Raw genomic sequence first — 24,120 nt, 5'->3', positions numbered from 1 at the left:
ACAGGAGGCGCGACGGGAAGAACAAAGAGGAAGACGAAGAGCTCCGACGAGGACGGCGGCAACAGAGGAGTGCGGCGTGGAGGAAGAAGCAGGAGCAAAAGAGCGACGAAAGCGGTCGGACCGAGTAGGACGAGGACTGACCCTGCAGCTCGAAGGCAGCCGAAAGCCGAGGTGAAGAAAGCCAATCAGGGGAGAAACCGATGCGCTTCACAATGGAGCCCGAGGACATCAGAAGGTAACGGATTCTTACAAAACCGTGGTCAGAAGCTGGAAACGAAGAGGTAGGAAACGAAGAGGTAAACTAAAAACCAAAGCTGATTAACGACATCATGACCGTTGAGGCCGCAATCGCACTGTCGAAAACAATGTCACCGACGTGGACGGTGGTTCCTTCGGGAAACCACCGCGGGCTTGTCTAGGTAAATTGACTCATATTGCAAATTGGTTCTTAGATTTATATTATTATTGACTCATATTGCACCATTGGTCGTTCTCTATCTACCTGCTACCAAAGGAACCGTGAAATAAACAAAATAGAGTCTATACTCAAGTGAAAAGTAATATCAGGTCCGGTTCTACCCCGGCCTCTAGCTTCATAACTACTGGATCCTAGTATCATTCAATCATTCCCCGTCTCAATTGCCATCAGATCTAGAACACTTGACCAAAAAATAAAATATATATTTTTTAGAAAAAAAACAAAAATAAAAAAACTTTACTGAGTGTCTAGATTAGAACACTCGACAAAAAATAAAAATCTTTTTTAAAAAATAAAAAAAATAAAAAATTCACTTTGCCGAGTGACTAGATGACACTCGCCAAAATCCACTTAATAAACTGGCCCGCCCCTCCTGCTTGCTTGCTCCCCTCGGACTTATCCTTTCCCCCATCGACGCCAGGCCAAAAAAAAAAAAAGAAAAAAAATCCCCATCCAACCTCCATTCCCTCGCCGACTCCGCCTCGCGTGCCTGCATCGCCGCCGCGACGGGAGCAGCCACCTCCACCGGCTGTGCCACGGCGGCGCGACGCGGCACCGCACCAGCGCCGACGCGACGTCTCCCCGCAGCGGCGCAGCCGCGAGTTCGCCCCGCACCAGCGAGCCTGGGGCGGCCCCAGCACACAGCAGCGCCGGATCTCGCCCACGCATCAGCTGACGAAGAGGCGGCAGGCCAGCGAGGCAGTGCCGGCCGAGAAGATGGTGGCGCTGGATCTCGCCCGTTCACCTGCTGAGGATGAGGCGGCGGGCCAAGGAGATGGTGCGGGTCGACGGCCAAGGAGGCGACGGTAGCCATCGTCGATGTCGGGGCCCGGTTGATAGCCATCGTCGACGTTGGGGCCAGGTGAGGGAATGCTTTTCGACTCTCCGAGCCTCTGGTGTGAGTGTTTTGAACGTGTTTGTGCCTTTCAGGTATTTGATGAAGTGGTGGTGCCGTGCTCTGTGCCTTCGTGCAGCGATCTCGCGGGCGAGCACGGCAACCTCGACGGAGCCCGGCGGCGAGCAGCACCAGCTCCGTGCGTTTGAGCCGAAGCGGGTCGGAGGTGGTGCTCTCCGGCTTTCACCGGCGTCGGGGGCGGCGGCCCGGTCCACGGCGCACTACGGGCCTGGTGTGGCCTGGTGTGCTTTCAAACTGTTGAATGATTCTTGGTTTGCATCCACAGGGGTTGGTTTCCTCGCTGTCTGGATATTTTTTTTTTTTTGAAAAATAGGTTTGTCGAGTGTATTACTTTTTTTTTTTTTGCTGGGTGTTAAATTGACAAATCATTTGCTGAGTGCATGATAAAAAACACTCGACAAATAGCTGTTTACCGACACATCGTGTGTATGTCGAGTGTTACATTCAGCAAAGCAGTTGGAGAATGTTTTTTTTTTCCCTTCGTCGAGTGCCTCTGGCGGTCGGCAAAACTACTGTATCCCATAGCGAGAGCTCTGTTCGATCGATCGACCTCCTGCCATGTTTTGGCGTCTAAAGTGTTGCCGTCAACTCTACCGTGCGAGATCTGAGCTTCCAACTGCGCTTGCTTGCTCTTCGTGGCATTGGCAGCTGATGAAACGGAATGAATTATTGGAGGCGAGGACGAGGAGCTACTCATCCCGCCGTCGCGTTTACCACCCATGCAGCAGCGGAGCTGCGGGGGCGTGCCGTACCGTCGGTGACCGGGTGACGGTGCTGACCATCGACGGCGGCGGCATCCGGGGCCTCATCCCGGGCACCGTGCTCGCCTTCCTCGAGACCCAGCTGCAGAAGGTCGACGGGCCGGAGGCGAGGCTGGCCGACTACTTCGACTACATCGTTGGGACGAGCACCGGCGGGCTCATCACGGCGATGCTGGCCGCGCCGGGGCCGGGAGAGCACAGGCGGCGCCCGCTCTTCGCCGCCAGGGACATCAACCCGTTCTACATCGAGCACGGCCCGCGCATCTTCCCTCAGAAGTGGCGCAGCCTCGCTGCCTCGTGGTGGGGCCCCAAGTACGACGGCGCGTACCTCCGCGGCGTGGTCCGAGAAGTGCTGGGCGAGATGAGGGTCGGCAACATGCTCACCAACGTCGTCATCCCCACCTTCGACGTCAAGCTGCTTCAGCCGGTCATCTTCTCCACCTACGACGTACGTACGCAGTATTTGTAGCAGTCTCAACTCAAGTTCAAGCCATGGCGTCAATAGTAGTGCGTTATTTGTGCAACGCAGGCCAAGTCCACGCCTCTGAAGAACGCGCTGCTCTTCGACGTCTGCATCGGCACGTCGGCGGCTCTGACCTACCTCCCGGAGCACTACTTCCAGACCCAAGACGACGACGGAGGCAAGCGGGAGTACAACCTCATCGACGGCGGTGTCGACATTTATTTGATGGTTGCGTTCCAGGCCATCACAATCCATCATACGCTTGCGGCTTGCAGACGATGGTTGCCATGACGATGATCACGGAGGAGGAGATCATCGCCAAAGAAAAGGCGGCGCATTTCCTGCTCAAGACGCCGGAGGAAGACTGCGGCCGGTTTCTGGTGCTATCCATCGGCACCGGCCTGACGTCCGACGCGGGGCTGTACACCGCGGAGGCGTGCTCCAGGTGGGGCAACCTCGGGTGGCTGCGCAGCAAGGACAAGACGCCCATCATCGACATCTTCATGGCCGCCAGCTCCGACCTCGTCGACATCCATGTCGCCGTCAAGTTCCAACTGCTTCGCAGCGAGAGGAACTACCTTCGCATCCAGGACAACAGCGCGCTCGGCGGCAGAGCAGCTGCCGTTGATGTGGCGACGCCGGAGAACATGCGGAACCTCGTCGCCGTCGGCGAGCGCGTGCTGGAGCAGCCGGTGTCGAGGGTCAACGTGGAGACCGGGATGTACGAGGAGGTAACGGGAGTGGGGACCAATGCTCAGGCGCTCGACGTCCTGGCGAGGCCGCTCTCAGAGGAGAAGACGGCGAGGGACAAGAGGCCGAAGACTGGGCTAGCCGGTGGCAGTGTCGGGCGATGAGGAACGCCGGTGGCTCACAAAATCCATCGCAAGAAATTAGAGGGGCGCGACTTAGCACACGAGATTAATTAAATCCAGGATCATGTCAGAATAAATTTGGTATGCACATGTTGAACAAATTCAAGATTTTAATCTTTGGTTGAAGATAGTAGTAGCTTGTTAATTTGCCGGCCTAGTAATCGTATTTCAAAATGCAACAAAGATTCTATATGTTAATAATAGACGAAAATTCATGCCCGGTCCTCCAACTTGGCGCGAGCTTTTATCTAGGTCCCCCTACTCTTAAAGTGCTATCTCCAAGTCCATGAACTTGGCTTACAGTGTCATCCAGGTACAAATAGGTCCTAACCCACTCTGCAAGCTGACGTGGCACGCTGACTATGCATTCGACATATGGAGCCCACTTGTCAGGTCCTCCTCTCCCTTCATTTTCTTCACGACGCGCCTCCCCAGTCCACGGCGCTGCCCCAGCGCGACGCGCACGCGCGGTGCCGGCTCAACCCCCCCCCCCCCCCCCCCCCCCCCCCCCCCCCCCCCCCCTCGCCAGGCGCATATGCACACGCACGCCCACGACACGCCATGGATGCCGCGCGAGCTCAGGCTCCTCTTCCCCCGCCGCTAGCGTGGCTCGCTATATCTTGCAGTGGGGCGCGCTGGCCGCGGAGGCCCTGGTGAGGAGCGCAACGCCGATATCGAGGTGGGCAGCGACGGTGGCCGTGGGCACCCTCGTCGATGGACGGTGGCGATCTCAGACTTGTGCAGCATGACGCAGCGCTAGAATTCCGTCTTCGAGCTCCGCGCCATCGTGGTCAGGGCAGCGCGCTCTCCGCCGTGCCGCTCATTTGCGCATGACGCAGCATGGCCAGGGCAGCGCGCTCTCAGACTTGTGCAGCATGACGCAGCATGGCCAGGGCAGCGCGCTCTCCGCCGTGCCGCTCATTTGCGCCGCGCTGGCGTGCCACGCCTCGACGGCGGTCATCGCCGACACCGCCTCCCTCACGCGCCACCTCGTTGGCGAGATCTCACCGTCCGCGCTCTACTCTGGCGCCTTGTCGGCGTAGACGTCCGAGGCTCATTGCGGCTACAAGCGCGACCGATGCCGAGGATGGAGACGGAGAGGCCGCCGCAGCAGCGAGAGGAGCTGAGCGTGCTCGAGCAGCGAGAGGCCGCCGCATAGGGGCCCATGCGCGGGAGGCCCGCGTGCACCAGCACGGCTAGGGCCTCGACCCCGGTGGTAGCGCCGTCCTCTCCGCGACCCCGGCGGAAGCACCATCCAACCCGCGCGCTCGACGTCCTCCCCGTGACCCCAGCGGTAGAGCCGTCCTCCCCGCGCGCTCGACGTCCTCCCCGTGCATGGGTCCTCCGCTCCGGACCTGGCCTGCGTGTGGGTGCTGCGCCGGAGAAGACGCGGCATTGCCGTATGGGTGCGACGCACTTGCAGCTGCGGCCTCCAGGTGCCAGAGATGAAACGGGAGGAGAGGAGGACCTGACAAGTGGGCCCCATATGTCAGTGCCACATCAGCTTACAGAGTAAGTTACGACCCGTCTAGACTTGGATGACACCCGAAATCAAATTTATGAACCCAGAAATAATACTTTAAGAGTATAGGGACCTGGATGACACCTCGCGCTAAGTTGAAGGACCGGGCCATGAATTTTCCTCTTAATAAAAGGAGGCATGATTAGGGCCCAATTCTTTTTATAAGGTTCTACGTAGACATTAGACTTTGAAAGTAGGTTTATGGGGTGTTTGTCTTTCTAGCATTTTTATGACATATCTGCATACCTATCTTATCATTTTTCATAATAGGATGTCTACTGTAACTTTAATAAGTACTTTCTTGGTTCCATAAAGAATATCATTCTAGCATTCAAATCATATCTCATAGTCTATTCGTCCAGCTCCCTGGCCCCTTCCCACCTCCAATGTGCATCACTGCCCTCTTTCCCTGCCAGCGTCACTCATCTTCTCCTCTGTCGAGATTCGATGGCGACCTCCCTCCTCTTCTCCTCCATCGGCGTGGATGGGCGTGGCCTCGGGATCTAGGAGAGTCTCACACACTGGCAAAGAGGAGCGGTCATACGACATTCATGCATGGTGCATGGTTGGGGAGGGGGCAAGCATGGCCCGCATGCCCTCGCATCCTGGAGCAATCGGCGTGGAGGAGGAGTTGATGTTAGGATGCTAGTATTAGCATTCCTAGTGGTATTAAGGCTATTTTCCCTGAGTATTAGTATCTGTGCCATCTCCTACAACGACTATTATTATATGATGGAGGGAGCTGAGTACTTGTAATTTTCGAACCAAAGTTTTGTGTGACTAGATTCTATCCAAGCTAATACTATGTCATCCTACACTGGTCATGTTGGGGATCAAGATACCCCGGATATCTTAAGGCACCGATTAAACGACCACTCGAGCAGCCTCACTAGCCATGGTACAATATCTACGGCCCACCTAAGCCATACAGGCCCTGGGCCGAATGCCAAGACGAGCGGTCCACCAGGACCTCTCCCTTCTCCTTACACTGCACGATATGCAGCCACGCTCGACCTCTCCCTCGTCTCGACCCCGAGGAGAGACAAGGAGGGGTCGAGCTCCATCAAGTACTCTAGCCCTGATAGGGACAGGAACAATCCACTCACTCCGCTAGGACTGATGGGACGGCCATCTCTTAGGACACGATATCTCAGGGCAGATGACATCCCTACACACCCCTGCGCGAACAAGACAACAGCACGGGGCGTTGATTACTGGTACGGCATAGCACCGACCAAAGTCAATCTGACAAGATGAACATATGGCCCCACCTGCTACGGGATGGGGCGCACAACTCTAGCCTTGACTTCACAAGACGAACTAGACCGCCAGGGGACCTCGACCTAGCCACCCAGGGTCGAGGCCTATGGCACCACGACTAGGAAAGGCAACCAATGACCCAAGAGCATCCACCTACTCCCTCACTGTCGCCACGACGCCATTGGGATAACAGGGGATGATGACGAAGGCCATAGCAAGGCCATGTTGAGCAAGACAGTTGGTGAACCACCACTGTGCCAACAGTGCCGCCATGACCGACACTGTAGCATCACACCATGCCACGACGTGGGAACGAGGTCACGATGACTATGATGAAGACCATGCCAAGGCATACGATGACGCCTAGACAAGATACGATGGATTGCCAGCCAAGTTTTCCCGCTTATCCCTCCCTCGGGCTCTCGGCCACTCTTGTCGGGAGAACCCATCTCTCTACATGTAACCTAGCCCCCAAACTCTATATAAGGGCAGCCAGGCCTCCCTTCCAGGGGGAGGAACTCTCGAGGCTTCAGTCGGGCTTTCGTTCACCTTACTCCTCCTACCTCATTTCCTTAGCTTACACACGCCTATTGTAAGACTTCAGAGCACTTGAACTAAGAAACATGAACTCGAACAATCTCTAAGACTGGATGTAGGGTTCAGGCCTGAACCAGTATAATTCCTTGTGTCTTTGAGTGCTACCATTGAATTCCTAGAGCAGCATGACACATGTACAAATATACTAGTCGGCTTACAAAACACTGACAGTTGGCGCACCAGGTAGGGGGATAGTCGTGCACTCTCCTCGTTGAGAAGGAAGCGATGGCTCCCTGCACATACATTGGACTCACCGTCAGTGTGGCCTCCAGCGGCCGCATCCGCTTCTGGAACCTCAAGTTCATCAACGCAAGTGGGCCAACGCCCACCCCCTATCTTCTCCCAGGCCAAGCTCTTCATTTTAGGGACCTAGACTTTGTAGCTGACCACCTAGATCAACTGTGCCTCTGCGAGGGGGAATGTGATACTGTCGCGGACCCCATTGCAAAACTATGGGCCAACCTGTGGAGGCCCCACGATTATCGACTCTGATGTGCTAGCATGCAGAATCAACGCTTACCTCGGGTCCGGTCCTGAGCCAAAACAAAGCCTGCGTGTTCTATGTGCTGGCCAACACATTCACTCAACTTTCAGGGGGCAGACTCATGTCGCCAGAGGTAGAATTCTGGGACCCTTGTATCGCACTGCCCTCAAGAATGAGGGACGCTACCATGCTCTTCGAAGAAGAGCTGGCCAGACGCACTTGCCACTCGTCGGTGCCCAACCTCTCCTGGTTTGTAGGGATGGTGGAACAAGACCTAGAGTCTATCTATGATCTCCTGCCATCAACCCCTAGTGACACGGACTCTGATTCTAGTTTTGAGTGCCTGGAATGTGCCAGAGCTCACGAAGCCGACCAGGAGAACGAATGTCGTGACGGCGGATGCCCTAGCCCACAACACCTCGGAGCAGAGAGCGTAGGGGCATGGTCTCTCCATGTGTAGAATCAAATCCAACATGGTGAGGGAGAGACGCCAGTCTTCCCCCGAGCCAGCCAGAATGTTGCCGCAGTGGCCATGATCATGCGGACAGCTCCGGAACCCTCGAACGACGAGGGAAGGCACGTTCACAAAGAACTACGAGATTTGCTGGAGGCTGTGGCGGTACATCAGGCGCAAAGCTCGGTAGAAAAGCAGCCTCAATCTCCTCTACGCTGAGACCTATGATGCTATGGGCCTGTTATGAGCCACGATACAACCGTCCGACACTCTGTTCCACGGAGTCATACTCAGGCTCCAGGCCATTCTCCTCGGGTAGGACGACCTACCAGTGATGTTTGAAGGTCGAGCAAACTTCAGCATGGAGACGCCCACCTTCAAGATAGCGGACTTCCCAGGCGCTTACCACGCCATCCTGGGCTAACCATGTTACGCCAAGTTCATGGCCGTTCCCAACTACACCTGCCTCAAGCTTAAGATACCGTGTCCCCATGGGATCATCACCGTGGGAGGTGACCTCCGCCATGCACATCTCTGCGAACGAGAAAATTGTGACATTACAATGGCTGCATGTCGGATACCTAAGCCTCGATCCATCCAAGTGGCAAAGGTCGAGGCCATGCCCAAATTGAGCACGAAGGAGCAAGCTGTGGGAGCACGACAACCCACGGAGAGCGCCAGAGCAGACAACGCAGCCCGGGCTGACTGCGACTTCTCCACACAGTAGGGAAGCATGCAGGGGCTATGCCAAGCGACCTCGAACACGCCAAGGGACAAGACCCACGACGATCCGGGTCAAAGGTAACACGCTCGACCAATGCTGAAACGCTTGCGTCAAGGCACGCCTTTGACTTTCTAGGTCACACGCTCGGGGGCTCACTGCACGGCAAACATTGATGGCGAGGTCTGCGTCAGCCGCACGGGCACCTAGCAGTAGTGTCAGCACCATCCCTAAACCGTTCAGTCAGTCATACACATGCTCATGTGTACATTCATCCCTAACATCTAATGCTTTCGACGGAACTATCAGAATGCGCCGAAAAGCACGGACAGCGCATAGCCTTCTGTTGACACGTTAACTTCCCATGTGACCCATCCCGACTCGCGCTAGCAGTCGACGACGGCTCACTTGCGAGGGCTACACCACATCACGCTACATATCAGTGCGTACTACCCGGCGAAGGACAATTCCTGTCCACTCATCTCTTCCACGTTAGGATGGAATGGTGAGACACCTTCTAGTCTCTCGATCGCGCCAATGGGTCGCGCCAAGCCAAGCCTCGAGAACCAGCTCCAAGGCAAGGTTAGGCACCCACACACGGGAACGAAGGGGAACGGAGCGCTACATATCAACACTAGCGGAATAGGTCGAGGAGCCCCTCAAATGCACCCATGGATTGCACCAGACCAAGCCCCGCGGACTAGCTCCCAGGCGAGGACAAGCACCCACACGTAAGAATAAAGGGTAGAAAAATGCTGCCTAGAACCAAGTGAAAAAGGTCAAGGAAAAACGCAACGCCGCTAAAGCTGTTACTCAACATCTCGTTCACGCCAATGAGTCACACTAGACTAAGCCTCGTGGGTCGATCCCCAGGCGAGGTCGCGCATCGGCGGCATTCCAGCCGCCGAACGATCAACAGTTGCGGCAAATTAACAGTAAAGATGAGAATCAACGTCTGAAATAAAATTTCTTTATTAAAATCAGCCCTATGTATAACCTAAGGGCCTTGGTCAGTGCTGCAGAGAATGCCCTCCATGTTCACAATCACCACGACACCCTCCACAGCGGCGGCAAAGTCGCCAACTAGCTCCTCCCGCTCCTCCTACCGGGCATGGTCTGGGAAACCGGGCTCCAATCGGCGGAGGTCGTGGCTGAAGCGCAGCTACGTGGCAGCAAGGATGACACCGGCCCCCTACTAGATCCCCAAGATCACCACCCACTAGCGATCTTCCAGCAGGAGGGCCTCCTGGAGATGGGCCTCCTCCACCTCGTGGTGGGAGGCTGCCAGCTCCTCCTCCAACGCTGACAACGAAGGAACACAGAGATCAGAAACTGTAGACACCAAGCAAAAATTCATGGTAGAAAAAACTCTTACCCACTACTTGAGCCTAGGCATTGGTAGCCCATGCGGCGGTGGTCTCCCTTTCCAAAGCGGAGAGGGCTACCTCGATGGTGTTGAGGCAGAGCTACAGCCTACCCACCTTGTGGGTGGCGTCAGAGTAGAGGCGACGAGACTCATCCACCGCCCGGATAAGATCTCAGGACTACCATCGGTCAAAAGAAGACAAAGAAGGAGGAGAAGAAGAAGAGCTGGACCCCACGGTCGGCGGGGTCTTGGAACGAGCAGCCTCGGCAGACCCCCGACCGCTGACGCTGCGTGCGAGATGGCCTACAAGCACGAACGATCAGCGCAGGTCAATCTTCATCTCAAAACATTAAAATTACTTACCCCTGATAGCACAGGAAAGGACAAAGGCGCGGCGGCGGCCACCAGCCTCCCGCGACTCCTCCCTTGGGCGCTTGTCGCAATCCATAACTCCAACTAGGGAAGAAGCTACGAGCACGCAAATGAGAAGAGTGAAGGAGCAGAGCAAGCGACCAAGAGCGGATGCCACCCTCACATCACCGCTCCTATGAATTTATAGCCACAGGGCCGATTACGACGGATGCCTTGGGCGCACGCGTGTTCACCTTCGTTATTAACCAGGGGGGTGAACACACGTGCGCCTAAGGAGGAGAAATTAGCAAACTTATGCACATATGCCTTTACTATTAACCAAGTTTTACATGTATTTGGAGATTACTATTGTGCGGGACTTATACACAAATACGGTGGAAAATAAACCAAACGGCGCATCCAGAGAAGCGTATTGCAGAACTACACAAAAGAATAAAGAAGAAGGCCCAACCTACCTGAACAATTTGGGTGCGAAACCCACCTAGGTTGGCCCAAATCCATCAAGAGGGCTGCCATGCAAAGGCGGTGGGCAGAGGGACTGCCAGGTGCGGGCGCACCAGGGGTGTAGCTGCACCCCCTTGCCGCCTCTTGGCCCCACCTTCGACAAGCGGTGCATTGATGACATGTAGGGGTGGTTGCATGCGGGATCTCCTCTGAATATGCTCTCCAAACCATCCTTAGAGTAGTATAAATAGATGGGGAGAGCTCCCCTCTAAAACACACCATTTGGAGCGACACCTCAATTCCTCTCTTGTACTTTTACATTTTAGTAGTTGTTTAGAGCAAGACAAAGCTACCTTGGAGGGCTTGACTCCTTGGAGAGAGATCTTGGTATGAATAAGATGAATCATTTCTCCAAAGTCTTGTTCCTTACTTATCATTATAGTCATACTTATAAACTAGAGTATAGTTCTTATGTTATGATCTTAGCATATGAACTAGAAAACTAGCATATAATTTCTATGTTATGAACTTAGCATATAGGACTTTATGCTAAATCATTCATATAACTTATATGATTAGAAATAGAGCTAAGTTGAGGTGGCGGTTCATCGTGCCTTCGGGTGTGCTCATGTCCTATGCTAGTTGATCCATAGGGTCAGAGTCCTAGGGGATGTGGGTAGTTTCTTTATACATGAGCGTGGTGCTCGGGTATGTAGAGACTGGTGAATACATTTCTTACTCCATAGTTGAGGGGTAGGCGGCAGGTGGTGACAGCCCTTTCTGTCTCTTGTAATCCCCCATGTTCGTGTAAGGTGTAGGAGTCTAAATTGTCACATGAGGTTGCTGGCAGACCAGTACTCGGTGGCCTTCCGACCCGTCTTGCACTTAGGTCTAACTCTGATTATGTAACTTGTATGATCTTTCACTATTCTTTGCATCACTATATTGGAACAAGCCTACTCTACTTAGGAATATTCTTTTATTCTTTCTTTCTATTTTATCCATGAGGTTGGCCCAAGTGTGTGTGATGTAGACTAGGGCCGATCTTCCGAAAGGTATGATAGCGTCGATTGGTGGAGACTCGACGTTCACGATCTAGGCTTCGAACCAAGATTGATTCGGACCCCCGCAACCGTTACACCACTGCTCCGTTGGTTATCAACCACGCGAATGCGATTGACCTCGCCGAGAAGGCTTTCCTGCAAGCGAATCGAGAACATAAGCAAGAACGGGATGAACGCAGTCTGAAATTGCAAATAAATATGAGGCTTATGAAATCAAGGAGTTCAAGTCTTTATTCAAAAGGACTAATCGCCACAGGTGAACAAGATTAAGAACTAGGGCCTTGGTTCACAGCAAGCGGCCTTGGCGGCGACAGTTGCAGCAAAACGATGTCTGTTTCACGAGGAAACCAAGAACTAAACAAAACCCAAACCCTAAGGAGAGCGATGGCTGCTATTTATAGAGTCTTGGGCGTCACCCCCTAGACGCGCCCCCTAATGGGCCCAAACACGATACACGGTCCAACGGACCAAAAGACGGTGTCGCAGCACCCTGGCAGATTCTAGATGCTGACTTGTTTGAACGATTCCCGTTGATTCCGAAGGTCTTTTGATGTGAAACCACTTGGATTGGCTTCCTTATCAAATTAGCTTTCCAACCATATATGGATCGTCGAAAACAGAGTCCGGATGCGTCCTGGGTGACCAGGTTAAGGCAGACTGATCCTGGAGCCTGAACCGGACTCGAACTTGAGTTGGACTGGGCTTCCACCATGAAAAAGATGAATTGGACGCCCATGCTGGACCTCCTCCTCTACTTGGCTTGTATGCGATGAAGTAGTGATGTCCTCATCATCCTCCCTTTCTTGAATTGAAGTCATCCTCGACTGAAGTAGATCGTCTCCTCCATTGGATGACAGCAACGATGGTTCCGGAAGAAGACGTTCATCTTGGCGCCCCATGCTTCGCAAAGGCGGCTGCCATGGTGGCTTCCCTGTTGGGAATTCATCCTCCTTCTTCTGCAAAAAGGTTAGTACCAGCAAGAGGCATAGCACTAGGAGTAGGACCAAGTGGACATATAGGCGATGTACAAGTTAGAGCATAACATGGTTCATCATGATCAACAAGAACAGATTTAAGAGCAAATAAAACTTCTTTCATGTTACTTGATGGTTCATTTGTTGGTTTGCGAAAGTCTTTATCATGGCCTTTCTTTTTCTTTTCAGCAAGTTCCTTTTCATATTGCATAATTTCAGCAGTTGATAAAGGAAGTAAAGCAATGATCTTTCCTTTAAACATAAAAGTATATCTATTTTGCCTACCATGATGTACAACATTATTATCATATTGCCAAGGGCGGCCTAACAAAAGTGAACAAGCTTGCATAGGCACGACATCAAAATCAGCATAATCATGGTATGACCCGATAGAAAATTGCACACGAGCAGATTGTGTTACCTTTGCCTTACCACTATTATTGAACCACTGAACATGGTATGAATGTGGAAGAGCACGTATAGATAAACCAAGAGCCTTGACAAGCTCAGAACTTACCAAGTTATTGCTGCTCCCTCCATCAATTATAGCACGGACACGGAAATTATTGACAATGAGGAACATTTGAAACAAATTATGGCATTGTAGCTTGTCTACTAGCTCAACTTGTGTATTCAAAACACGCTGAACAAGGATTGATTTGTAGTCTGCGGTGCATGCCACACTATCAATTACCTCATCAGGATCTTCAGCACTATCCACAAATTTATCTGCACAAAGATCAGTTGCAAGTGCAAATTCATTCTCTTCATCACTAGCACTAGCATACCCACCATCATTAGTAGCAATATATGTGCGTTTGCTGGGACATTCTTTAGCAATATGTCCCATGCCCTTGCAGCAGTGGCACACAACTTTAGAAGAGCTGCTAGAGGAAGGTGTAGCCGATCCACTAGAAGAAGGTGTGATAGGAGAATTCTTCTTTACAGACGCTGGTGTCTGCACATTAGAAAATTTACTCACCTCGGTTGGACGTGAAGGAATGGATGGAGTCGCGGATGGAGTCATGGATCGCCTAGGTTGTCGTCCCTGTACTTCCCTTTCAGCTTTAATAGCATAATGATATAATTGGGAAAATCTAGTCCATTCTTTATAGTCAAGAACATCCTGTATTTCACGATGTAAACCTCCAAAAAAATCTAGAACACTTATCCATATCATCCTCTTGTATGTTACTACGTGCTAGACCAATTAAAAGCTCCTGATAATATTCCTCAGCAGTTTTACTACCTTGATTTAAACGTTGCAGTTTTAATCGCAGATCACGCTGATAGTATGGAGGAACAAATCTTGATTTCATTTGTCGTTTAAGTACAGTCCAGGTTTGAGGTATTTGAGCATTAGCATTAGCATTATTGCAAATATTATTCCACCAGAAAAGAGTAAAACTAGTAAACTCACTAGTAGCAAGTCTAACTCTATATTCTTCAGGTACTTGATGGGAGCTAAATTTTTGATCTACAGCCATCTCCCAATCTAAATATGCATCAGGATCAGCAGAACTAGAAAAAGGAGGTATCTTAAACTTGGTTTTAGAGAAAGGATCATTATTACCTTGGTTGTTACCTCCCATACCGTGTCGGTTAAAGTTCAACCGATTACGGTTACGTGCATCCTCAGCACGTCGTTGAGCTTCGGCTTCAGCCTCCGCGTCGCCATCGTCCTCCTCAGAGAGATCATCATCATCATCTTCAGGACGTGGTTCAGGATGTCGTTGTTCAACATCTTCAATCCTCTTGGCCAAATTGGTGATTTGTTGAAGGATCTCATTGAACTTGTCATCAAGAATGGCAAGAAGCTCATTCTTAGAAACGCAGTCATTGAAATCTATAGGTGCGTCCTCGTTTCCTTGGCCGCTGCCTCCGGCTTTTCCTGACATGGTTAGTAGAAAGAAAAAGACAACACAAATAGTATTATCCCTACCAACTACTTAGGTTGTGGACAAGGAAAAATAAGGCACTCAACTCTCAAGCGTCTTACCACGATCTTACAAGTGTTCTTACCAAAGCAACAGGCGGTGCAATCGGTCGGTGACTGTGATACCATTGTAGCTTGAGTGTAACAGTTGCAAGGCGAACCTGTACTTGGTTAGAAGAAAGTGGAGCTTGGACAGGCACAATATAGTAGCAAGGAATAATAAAATTCGCAACTAAATAGCAAAGCTGAATAAGTATCCCAAGTACTTGTCTTAGTTGCTAGCATACTCACGTTCCAAGTACCAGATGTATCAAGTGATGTGAACAGCAAGAATATGATTAGGAACAAGGTAGAAATCAGCACACGCAAACACAGCTCAAATGGCGCTCTCTATGTGCTCCTCTAGATATTGTTTCACTTTTGCCCCTCTCTTTTTTCTCTATTTTTGGGCTGTCGTTGTTTTTTTGAGATTCTTTGACTTTTTCTTTTTATTTTTTTTATATTTTTTCTTCACTTAGGAGCACAAAAGAAGTAACAACAGAAAATATGAGCTTAAACAAGTGAAAGACGTGGCCTGTGGAATTTTCAGAAGACGTGCTCGAAATCGACAAAGACCTTGTGACCACGAAAAGAGGATCTTGTGACCAGTTTTTGACCAAAAATAAAAATCTCCGACCCCAACTAAGTAGGGATGGATGGATCCGAATTTTTTTCTGATCGATTTTGATATATGGAACGTTGAAATCCGAGTTCGTATGCGAAAACTAGACCAATTTTATGAACGAACTCCGAATTAGAGGACAAAACGGGAACAATGTGCGCAAAAGTGGTCACGGCAGCAAGGATTTGATGGAAACAGTGAAGACAAGTGTAACAAATAAGATGACGTTGACTAGGGTTTGATGAATACAAAGGAAACTCAACAAGACTTGGAGATATTCACGGATTATGATGAAAAACAAAGGAGAAAACACAAACTAGACTAAAAAACGATCTAAAACCAGCAACAAGAACTTGACCTAGGGCACAAACTCAACAACGCGAAACAGCAACGAAATTGCACGGCACAATGAGGCTATAGGATAGGGAATATGTGACGATGTATATTTTTTTTGCTTTTTGTGGACTATAGGTAATGCAAAAACAGTAACAATCTAAAGGGAAAAACAAAGGTATACCTAACGGGCAACAAGGTCTCTGATACCACTTGATGTAGACTAGGCCCGATCTTCCGAAAGGTATGATAGCGTCGATTGGTGGAGACTCGATGTTCACGATCTAGGCTTCGAACCAAGATTGATTCGGACCCCCGTAACCGTTACACCACTGCTCCGTTAGTTATCAACCACGCGAATGCGATTGACCTCGCCGAGAAGGCTTTCCTGCAAGCGAATCGAGAACACAAGCAAGAATGGGATGAACGCAGTCTGAAATTACAAATAAATATGAGGCTTATGAAATCAAGGAGTTCAAATCTTTATTCGAAAGGACTAATCGCCACAGGTGAACAAGATCAAGAACTGGGGCCTTGGTTCACAGCAAGCGGCCTTGGCGGCGACAGTTGCAGCAAAACGATGTCTGTTTCACGAGGAAACCAAGAACTAAACAAAACCCAAACCCTAAGCAGAGCGACGGCTGCTATTTATAGAGTCTTGGGCGTCACCCCCTTGGACGCGCCTCCTAATGGGCCCAAACACGATACACGGTCCAACAGACCAAAAGACGGTGTCGCAGCACCCTGGCAGATTCTAGATGCTGACTTGTTTCAACGATTTCCGTTGATTCCAAAGGTCTTTTGACGTGAAACCACTTGGATTGGCTTCCTTATCAAATTAGCTTTCCAACCATATATGGATCGTCGAAAACGGAGTCCGAATGCGTCCTGGGTGACCAGTTTAAGGCAGACTAGTCTTGGAGCCCGAACTGGACTCGAACTTAAGTTGACTGGGCTTCCACCATAAAAAAGATGAATTGGACGCCCATGCTGGACCTCCTCCTCTACTTGGCTTGTATGCGATGAAGTAGTGATGTCCTCATCAGTGTGTCCACTATCTTTAAACTATCATGTTTACCCCTGTTATAAACATTGGTTCACTTTACAAAGCATGTTATCTTGTTCATATCCATACTAGTCTTAATCAATATGCCTTCCTTTGGGAAATTTAAATAACAATACCCTGAATACTTTCGGGTAAAATGCTACAATGATAGATCCGTGCGCTTGCGGATAATATCTAAAATTTTTAAGATCTATCAAGGCTTTTCCTAGCGTCATTGCTAATTGTAGTGATGTCGTTAAGAAATACCAACAAACATTTCTGATGCCATTGTCAGGGAAGGCATTGATTAAAAGAATCTAGTAGGACATGTTCATGATAATATGCATGTACGGTAGCCATTGTTTATGCAGGCTAACTCCGGTTGTTTTCTCCTATTGTGGATGAAAACAATATAGTGTATTAGTGGTTTTGACCTGCCAGAAAACTTCATTGACAACCCGGAGTCACTCCTAAGGAAGAGTTAGTCTCGTACCATTTTTTCTTCCTCTACTCCACCGATAGACGAACCAGTCACCCTGCACCATCTGTTACTCTAGCAATGGCCAGGTCTCTCTGCGACTACTCCATCCCCACTGTTGCCAACATGCCCATTGGGCCCGCTGTCAATACGGGCGCGGGAAACTTCGAGCTAAAGACCGGCATCATCATGATGGTGCAGGCAAACCCATTTTGTGGTTTTCCAAGTAAGGACGCGAACGCACATCTACAATACTTCCTCGAGCTGTGCAACACCATCATCATTAAAGACGTCGCACCTGAGAACATCAGGCTCAGCTTGTTTCCCTTCTCCCTTGTGAGGAAGGCAAAACAATGATTCTACAAAGGATAAGAAAGCTGTCAATACGTGAGTGAAATGCTCCACGACGTTCCTCGCCAAGTTCTTCCCCATGGGCAAAACCAATGCCCTGAGGGTGAGAATTTCCAACTTCTGGCAGAACGCGATGGAACTATTCCCAAGACGTGGGAAAGGCTGTAGGAGTACATCCAGGCATGCCCACACTATGGGATAGAAAACTGGCTCGTGCTCAAGAATTTCTACGATGGGTTAACACCCATGTCAAGGGGGAACATCGATGCTGCTGCCAAAGGCGCTTTCCTTTCCCTCACCATCGATGGAGCCACGGCTCCCATCGAATTTCAGTTCAAATTACAATTCGAATCAACCATCCTTGAAGGACTTGGTACTAGGCCAGGCCAAAATAAATGAAAATTTGACTAAAAAGCTTACGACTATTGACAAAACCCTTGAAAATATAAATACTCAAATATAAGGTTTAACTTTTACTGTTAAGAATCAAATGAGCTTCAATAAAATGATAGAAACACAACTAGCTCAAAAAGCTGCCGGAATTCATGTAGATAATAATGGGAAAATTTTGGGTCTACCTGAAAATTCCTTTGAAAAAGTAAATGCGGTGACCACGAGGGGTGGTAAGTCCACTCGTGATCCACCAAACCCTAACCACTCTGTAGGGAAGGCAAAAGAGCATCAGGAGGCCGAACCTTCAATAAAAACACAAAAAGAAAAAGTCCAAGAACAGGAAACGACACCCCAAGACTTCATTGACACTAGCTACCTACTGTTTCCCACAAGGAATTGCAAGCAAGCCGTGGATGAGCAATTCACTCGTTTTGTTGAGATGATCGAGAAGATACATGTAAACGTTCAATTAATGGACGTCTTGCATGTACCTTCCTATACCAAGTACATCAAGGACATCATCAACAACAAATGACCACTACCATCCACGGTGGTCGTCAAGCTGATGAAGGTGTAGCGCAGCTATACTCAACCGTCTACCCAAGAAGAAGAAGAACCCTGGGTGCCCACAATCACGTGCTCTATTGGGACCCAACTGTTCGACCACGCCATGTGCGACCTTGAGGCTAGCGTAAGCATTATGCCCAAGGCTGTCTTCGGCAAGTTGAACTTCACGCACCTCGCGCCTATGCCGATGCACCTCACGTTACCCCGCAGGGATCGCCGAAGATATTCCAGTGAAAATCCGGGGCTACTTCGTCCCGGTCGATTTCATGGTGCTCGACATGGAAACCACGAAAGAATCGCCTCTTATTCTTGAGCGACCTTTCTTGAGCACTGCTAGAGCTCAGATTGATGTTGCAGCTGAAGAAATTCGCTTCAATATTAATGGCAAAGAGGTTTTCATCCCCATCAAACTCACTTCTTCTCTCTCTTCATTAAAACACTGCCATGTCATAAAAATACATATGTGACTGCCTATTAAATACAAATTAAACTCTCATAAATCTCCGACTGTGACTGGCCTTACAAACTTCTCCGATTGAGGGCTTCTATGCTTCTTAGGACGAATTGAAAAACAAAAATAATCTTGTTCAAAGATGCAAATTATATTAAAGTTTTTGAATTCTTATATTAATTAAGTCATCGTGCTGACTGATTTGTAATGTGATAGAAACAAAGGCACTGATGTTAGATGAGCAATTGAATAGATAAGAAACCAATTCCTTGGAGTTAATGCATTCACAACATGAAACCAATTACTTGGAGTTAATGCATTCACAACATTAAAAAAATTACATGAATCTTAAAGCACCTGGATAATTAATTAAAATTAACTACGTTTTGGATCTGGACTCGAGCTGACCCTATCTGTGCCCACTCCAAGTCCATCTGCCGCCCGAGAAAATTGCAATTATAGGATGTGAAACAATACGCTTCGCTATTATAGGACTATAATCATCGACTTCGCTAAAACGACCCTTGAAACATTGGCACTTTGTTATACATGACATTTAGTCTTTTTAATCACTTTTCTCAACTAAAATACATGCATTTTGCCATGATGTGACCGTATTGCCCTCAGGGCTTCAATTGACGTGGGATGGGGCTGCTGACTGCTCGCCTGGCCTGCCTGGCTGGCCACGGTCTAGGCTAGCTGGCCGACCGCACCTGGGCATGGCTGGGCGTGGCCTGGGCTGGCTGGCCGCCGCCTAGCCATGGTTGGCCACCATGTACAGTTTAATATGTAATATAAATTATCAAAGTTGATCCATACACAATTACAAGTAATAGATAACACCATGAATTTAGCAGAAACGAGCTCATCTCATAAAACCATGATTCTAGCATAAACAAGTTCATCTCAGAACACCATAATTTAGTTCCAAATGAGATCCAAGTCATATGAAATAAAGCATGAGTTTACATCTCATCACAACTAAAATAATTCATCCAATGTGTAGCTTTCTCTTTGGAGACATCTTTTTTGGTGCTATCACGGTAGGCATCCTCACGGGACTAGTGGTGTCGGTTTGTGAAGATGTGCCCTCTCCTAATAACATCGCAAGCTTGCTGCACATAAATACGATATGACAATTATATGTATGGAAAAATTAATGTACAGTAAATGTGTTAATATTCCTTACCTTCTGGTGACCCTTCCTAGACTATCCCGTAGGATTTCTTCTCTGGTCGGCCTCCGTGGGGTGCTAGGTTCTCCTAGCGTAGCTTTTGTAACATTCTTCCTAGGTTGCCTACACTTCCTACAAGTAATCAAATAAATTAATATTGATATTTTTATTTAAATTTCTTGATAAAGAAAATTAGTTCTTACCTCTTTTTTGCTGTCCCATTTAGTGAGCACTTGGCACTAGCTTGCCTGTGACCTTTTTCTCCGCATTTTTTGTAACTCATAGGTCCTCTGATCATCTTCTTTCCCTTTCTATTTGTTAGAGCAGTATCGTTGTCACATCCCTTCTCACCTTCACCCTCGTTGGTAAATTCACCACCTTTCTTCTTGTGGCCACCTTCCATCCATCCCTTCCTTCTTAGTTTCCTTCGTCTTCCAATAGGTAATTTAGCAAGAGGTGCACCAACTAAAAATGGTAGGTCAACTTGTGGCCATTGTGTTTTGTCTGTCATCGGCTCAATCTCTCTTCCATAAGCAGCCCTGAATCTATTGACCGAGTAGTAGTCATGCACAAACTGTTCAAGGTCAACTCTCCGTTGGCGGGTTACATAGGCCAATACATGTTGACATGGCTTACTAGTGTGCTGCCATTGAAGACATGTACAAGTCCTTTGGTGTAACTTGACAATATGCCTCTCAACTCTGCTGCTATGGTCCCACACCTCTGCACTCCAATTAGAACATGGTACAATTTTCAAATGTCCCAAGCCTCTAGTATTTGCCTTTAGCTGATGCATAATAGCTGGAAGTATCCTGCCTTCAGGTAGCCTGTATGCAATATTTCTTCTCTTGTTCCACAGTACCATGATCATTTCTCTAATCTTATCAGCAAAGTCAGCAATAGGTAAGTCTTTATGGTCTCTAATCCAGTTATTAAATGACTCAACAACATTACTAGTTATGTAGTCACACTTAATTTCTGGATTAAAACCACACCTATACCATAATAGCTTATGATTGGTCTGTAACCATTTCGCTGCTTCTAATGATTCACTTACCATTTTTGCTATATTGTCATAGAATATGTCTTCTCTATAAGCCCTTGCCGCATGATATATCTGGCCAAACCCTCTATATCTCCTCTGGAAATTTTTGACAACATGATAAAAGCATTCCCTTTGTTCTGCATTTGGGAATACATTCTTCACTGCATTCTCCAAGCCCTTGCAAGCATCAGAACAAACAGCAAGGAGTGAAGGATCACCTATAGCCTTCTTTAATTGTTCCATGAACCAAGCCCAGTTGTCTGTTGTTTCTAAAGCTATGAAGCCATAAGCGAGTGGATACATCCAATTATGACCATCAACTGCTATAGCTGCCGCCAAGTGACCATTCCACCTTCTCTTAAGTACTGTAGCATCTATGCTCAAATGAGACCTACAACCTTCCAAGAAACCATCAATGCATGGTTTAAGAGCACAGAAAAAACGGTGGAAATATACTTCACCATCCACCTGAAGTACCTCAATCTCAATGACACTCCCGGGGCACCGCTTCATTACCTCGGCCTTCCACCTAAACAAGAGCTCAAAACTCTCTTTCCATTTGCCATAAACCTCATCAAGAGCTCTTTCTTTACCCCGCCATACAGTGTCATACGCAATTTGACACTTGTGATCTGTCTGCAACTTCTTTTGCAATTCCTTAGCACCAATATTTGGATCACCTCTAAGGATACTCACAGCCTTGCTAGCTACCCACTTCAGATTTGTAGTTGTAGTTATCTTCCTCATGCTAGACACACATGTATGGTTATCAACTAAGATGGTTACCTGCAAAACAAAAAAAATCAATGAGATTCATATTAATTTACATAAAAAGTAGAATTAATGAAAGAAAAAAAATTATTCACCTCGACAGTGCTTTGGCCTTTATGTTTGGTGCCATTTATCCTCCAAGGGCAAGGGCAATCTTCATCACCGGACTTGCAAAAAGCCCTAAATCTCGTCTTACATGACTTCTCTGTTCCTAAATCAAACTCCTTATTGATGGCAAATTGCCGCACTGCCAACTTGAACTCCTCCATTATTGGGTACACTGTTCCTAAATCCATTGATGGGTTGTTCTTATCATATGAAATGACCATCTCACCAGGTACCTCATCACTAGTAGGAATGGCAGCACCATCATTATTTTGCCCAAGCTCATTATCATGCCCCTGTTCATCCATTCGGCAATCAAAGCCCTGTGCAGGTATATTTGCTATGTCCTCCTCTGTCAAGCCTAAAAGCTCATAAATCTACGACTCACTCATAAGTGCAATACGACCTTCGTCATCATGTGTCTCCACTATTTTTATGTTATCCCAATCAACTCTTTCCATATTTTCCACATGATCTACTTGGGACCTAAACAAGTGAAATCAAGTTTTACTACTGTCTACTACTATCGTGGTAAAAAAACAGAAATCTAGTGCAGCCAATACCTTTGCACTTCAAGAACAGGAAGGTTGTACTCTATTGTCGGAAGAGGAGCAGTGGGCAGCAATGTTCTGGCTAGGGCTAGAGCACTAGCATCGGTAGGGGCCTCCACTGTCGGCTGTACATGGACATCGGCTGCCGCGGCCTGCGTGTCTAGGCCACCAGGTTGCGCGCCCAGGCCACCAGGCGCCGCGGCCAGGCCATGACCCAGAGCGGCTAGGGCAGAGGTCGCCAGGGCTTCGGCTGCTTGGCCATCCATGGCGATCGGGCATCCATCATCTTTGGGCGGTGGCTCTCCATCCATGGGAGCCGAGGATGGGAAGGGAACAACGGCGTGGGGAGGGAAGGAGGAAGAACGGCGTCGGGCAGGAGGAACGGCGCGTCGGGCGTCGCGAGGGAGAGATGAAACGTCGGGAGATGAAAAGATACGATCGATCAAGGATACAAAAGTCAGAAGGGCAATACGGTCACATCATGGCAAAATACATGTATTTTAGTTGAGAAAAGTGATTAAAAAGACCAAATGTCATGTATAACAAAGTGCCAACATTTCATGGGTCATTTTAGCAAAGTCGACGTTTGGAGTCCTATAATAGCGAAACGCATTGTTTCGCGTCCTATAATTGCAATTTTCTCAAAGAAGATGTGATGCCTGTCCTCAGCGTCACCTTTGGTAGATGTTGTCTTCAAGAACATGTTTGGAATGCAAGTTTACTCTCGTAATCAGCGCGCCTATCTTTGAAATATAGCCATGTGAAGACTTTCAATTTGTTTGGGACCGCAGAGTTCCACATCTGGCCACCATGTAGTCTGCTACAGCAGGAGGGGGAGCAAGAGCGGCGTATGAGTCTCTTCTCCGGTATCTTTTGCCAGTAAGCTTCAGTAGTCGGACATCAAGGTCATCATGGAGGACATCCTGCAATGAAAGACAAAGGTTGGTGAGCTCAGCGTGAGCTACACCCATTAGTCGGGGACGCTGCCATAAACGACCAAACCCGCTCTGAAAAACTTGCTGCACCGAAACGTTAGGCCGCCATGTCTTTGAGAAGAGCAGGGTGGGTGTGGGAAATGGGACCGCCCGGAAGCCAGTGATTGGTCCAGAAGGATGTGGAGGCACACCATTGTGGACATCCACACGGATGATAGGCCTGTGTAGGTGTCTAGTTTGTCTCCGATGATCCTCCAGAGATAGGAATTACCATTGCTGGGGGATTGCTAGCGAAGAGTTTATTACCATTGCTGGAGGATTGCTAGAGAAGAGTTTATCAATGAACTTCATGAGCAGGGAACGATTTTGATGATCGACCAGGAATTTTTTCATAACTCGTGCAGAGACCGGAATAAAACAGCGCGCCACATCATCTACATTTCACAGCCATTAGATTGACTTTGTTTCCTGTGATCTAATCGTTGGACCTCCACTCTCAGATGCCCTGCTCGCCCCACGCAGCTCCTCCCTGCTGGACTGGACCCATCAGAAGTTCAGAGGCTCCCCGCACTACAC

General features: G+C 48.8%; 2 protein-coding genes across 2 annotated transcripts; one reads left to right on the top strand and one right to left on the bottom strand.

The window, feature by feature from the left end:
• Positions 1–876: 876 nt before the first annotated feature.
• On the top strand, positions 877–3,616 carry LOC136504982 (patatin-like protein 1). Its single transcript, XM_066500035.1, has 4 exons — positions 877–1,340; positions 1,409–2,603; positions 2,685–2,846; positions 2,894–3,616. The coding sequence occupies exons 2-4, from the start codon at positions 1,953–1,955 to the stop codon at positions 3,470–3,472; spliced, it is 1,392 nt and encodes a 463-aa protein (XP_066356132.1). The 5' UTR covers positions 877–1,340; positions 1,409–1,952; the 3' UTR covers positions 3,473–3,616.
• Positions 3,617–19,954: 16,338 nt separating this feature from the next.
• Positions 19,955–21,485, bottom strand: LOC136504889 (uncharacterized). Its single transcript, XM_066499925.1, has 3 exons — positions 20,341–21,485; positions 20,153–20,269; positions 19,955–20,078 (listed from the first exon to the last, which is right to left on the bottom strand). The coding sequence occupies exons 1-3, from the start codon at positions 21,483–21,485 to the stop codon at positions 19,955–19,957; spliced, it is 1,386 nt and encodes a 461-aa protein (XP_066356022.1).
• Between the last annotated feature and the right edge of the window lie 2,635 nt (positions 21,486–24,120).

The sequence above is a fragment of the Miscanthus floridulus genome, chromosome 14 (assembly GCF_019320115.1).
Source record: "Miscanthus floridulus cultivar M001 chromosome 14, ASM1932011v1, whole genome shotgun sequence".
Lineage (NCBI taxonomy): Eukaryota > Viridiplantae > Streptophyta > Magnoliopsida > Poales > Poaceae > Miscanthus > Miscanthus floridulus.
This window is presented reverse-complemented; position numbering and strand designations above follow the sequence as displayed.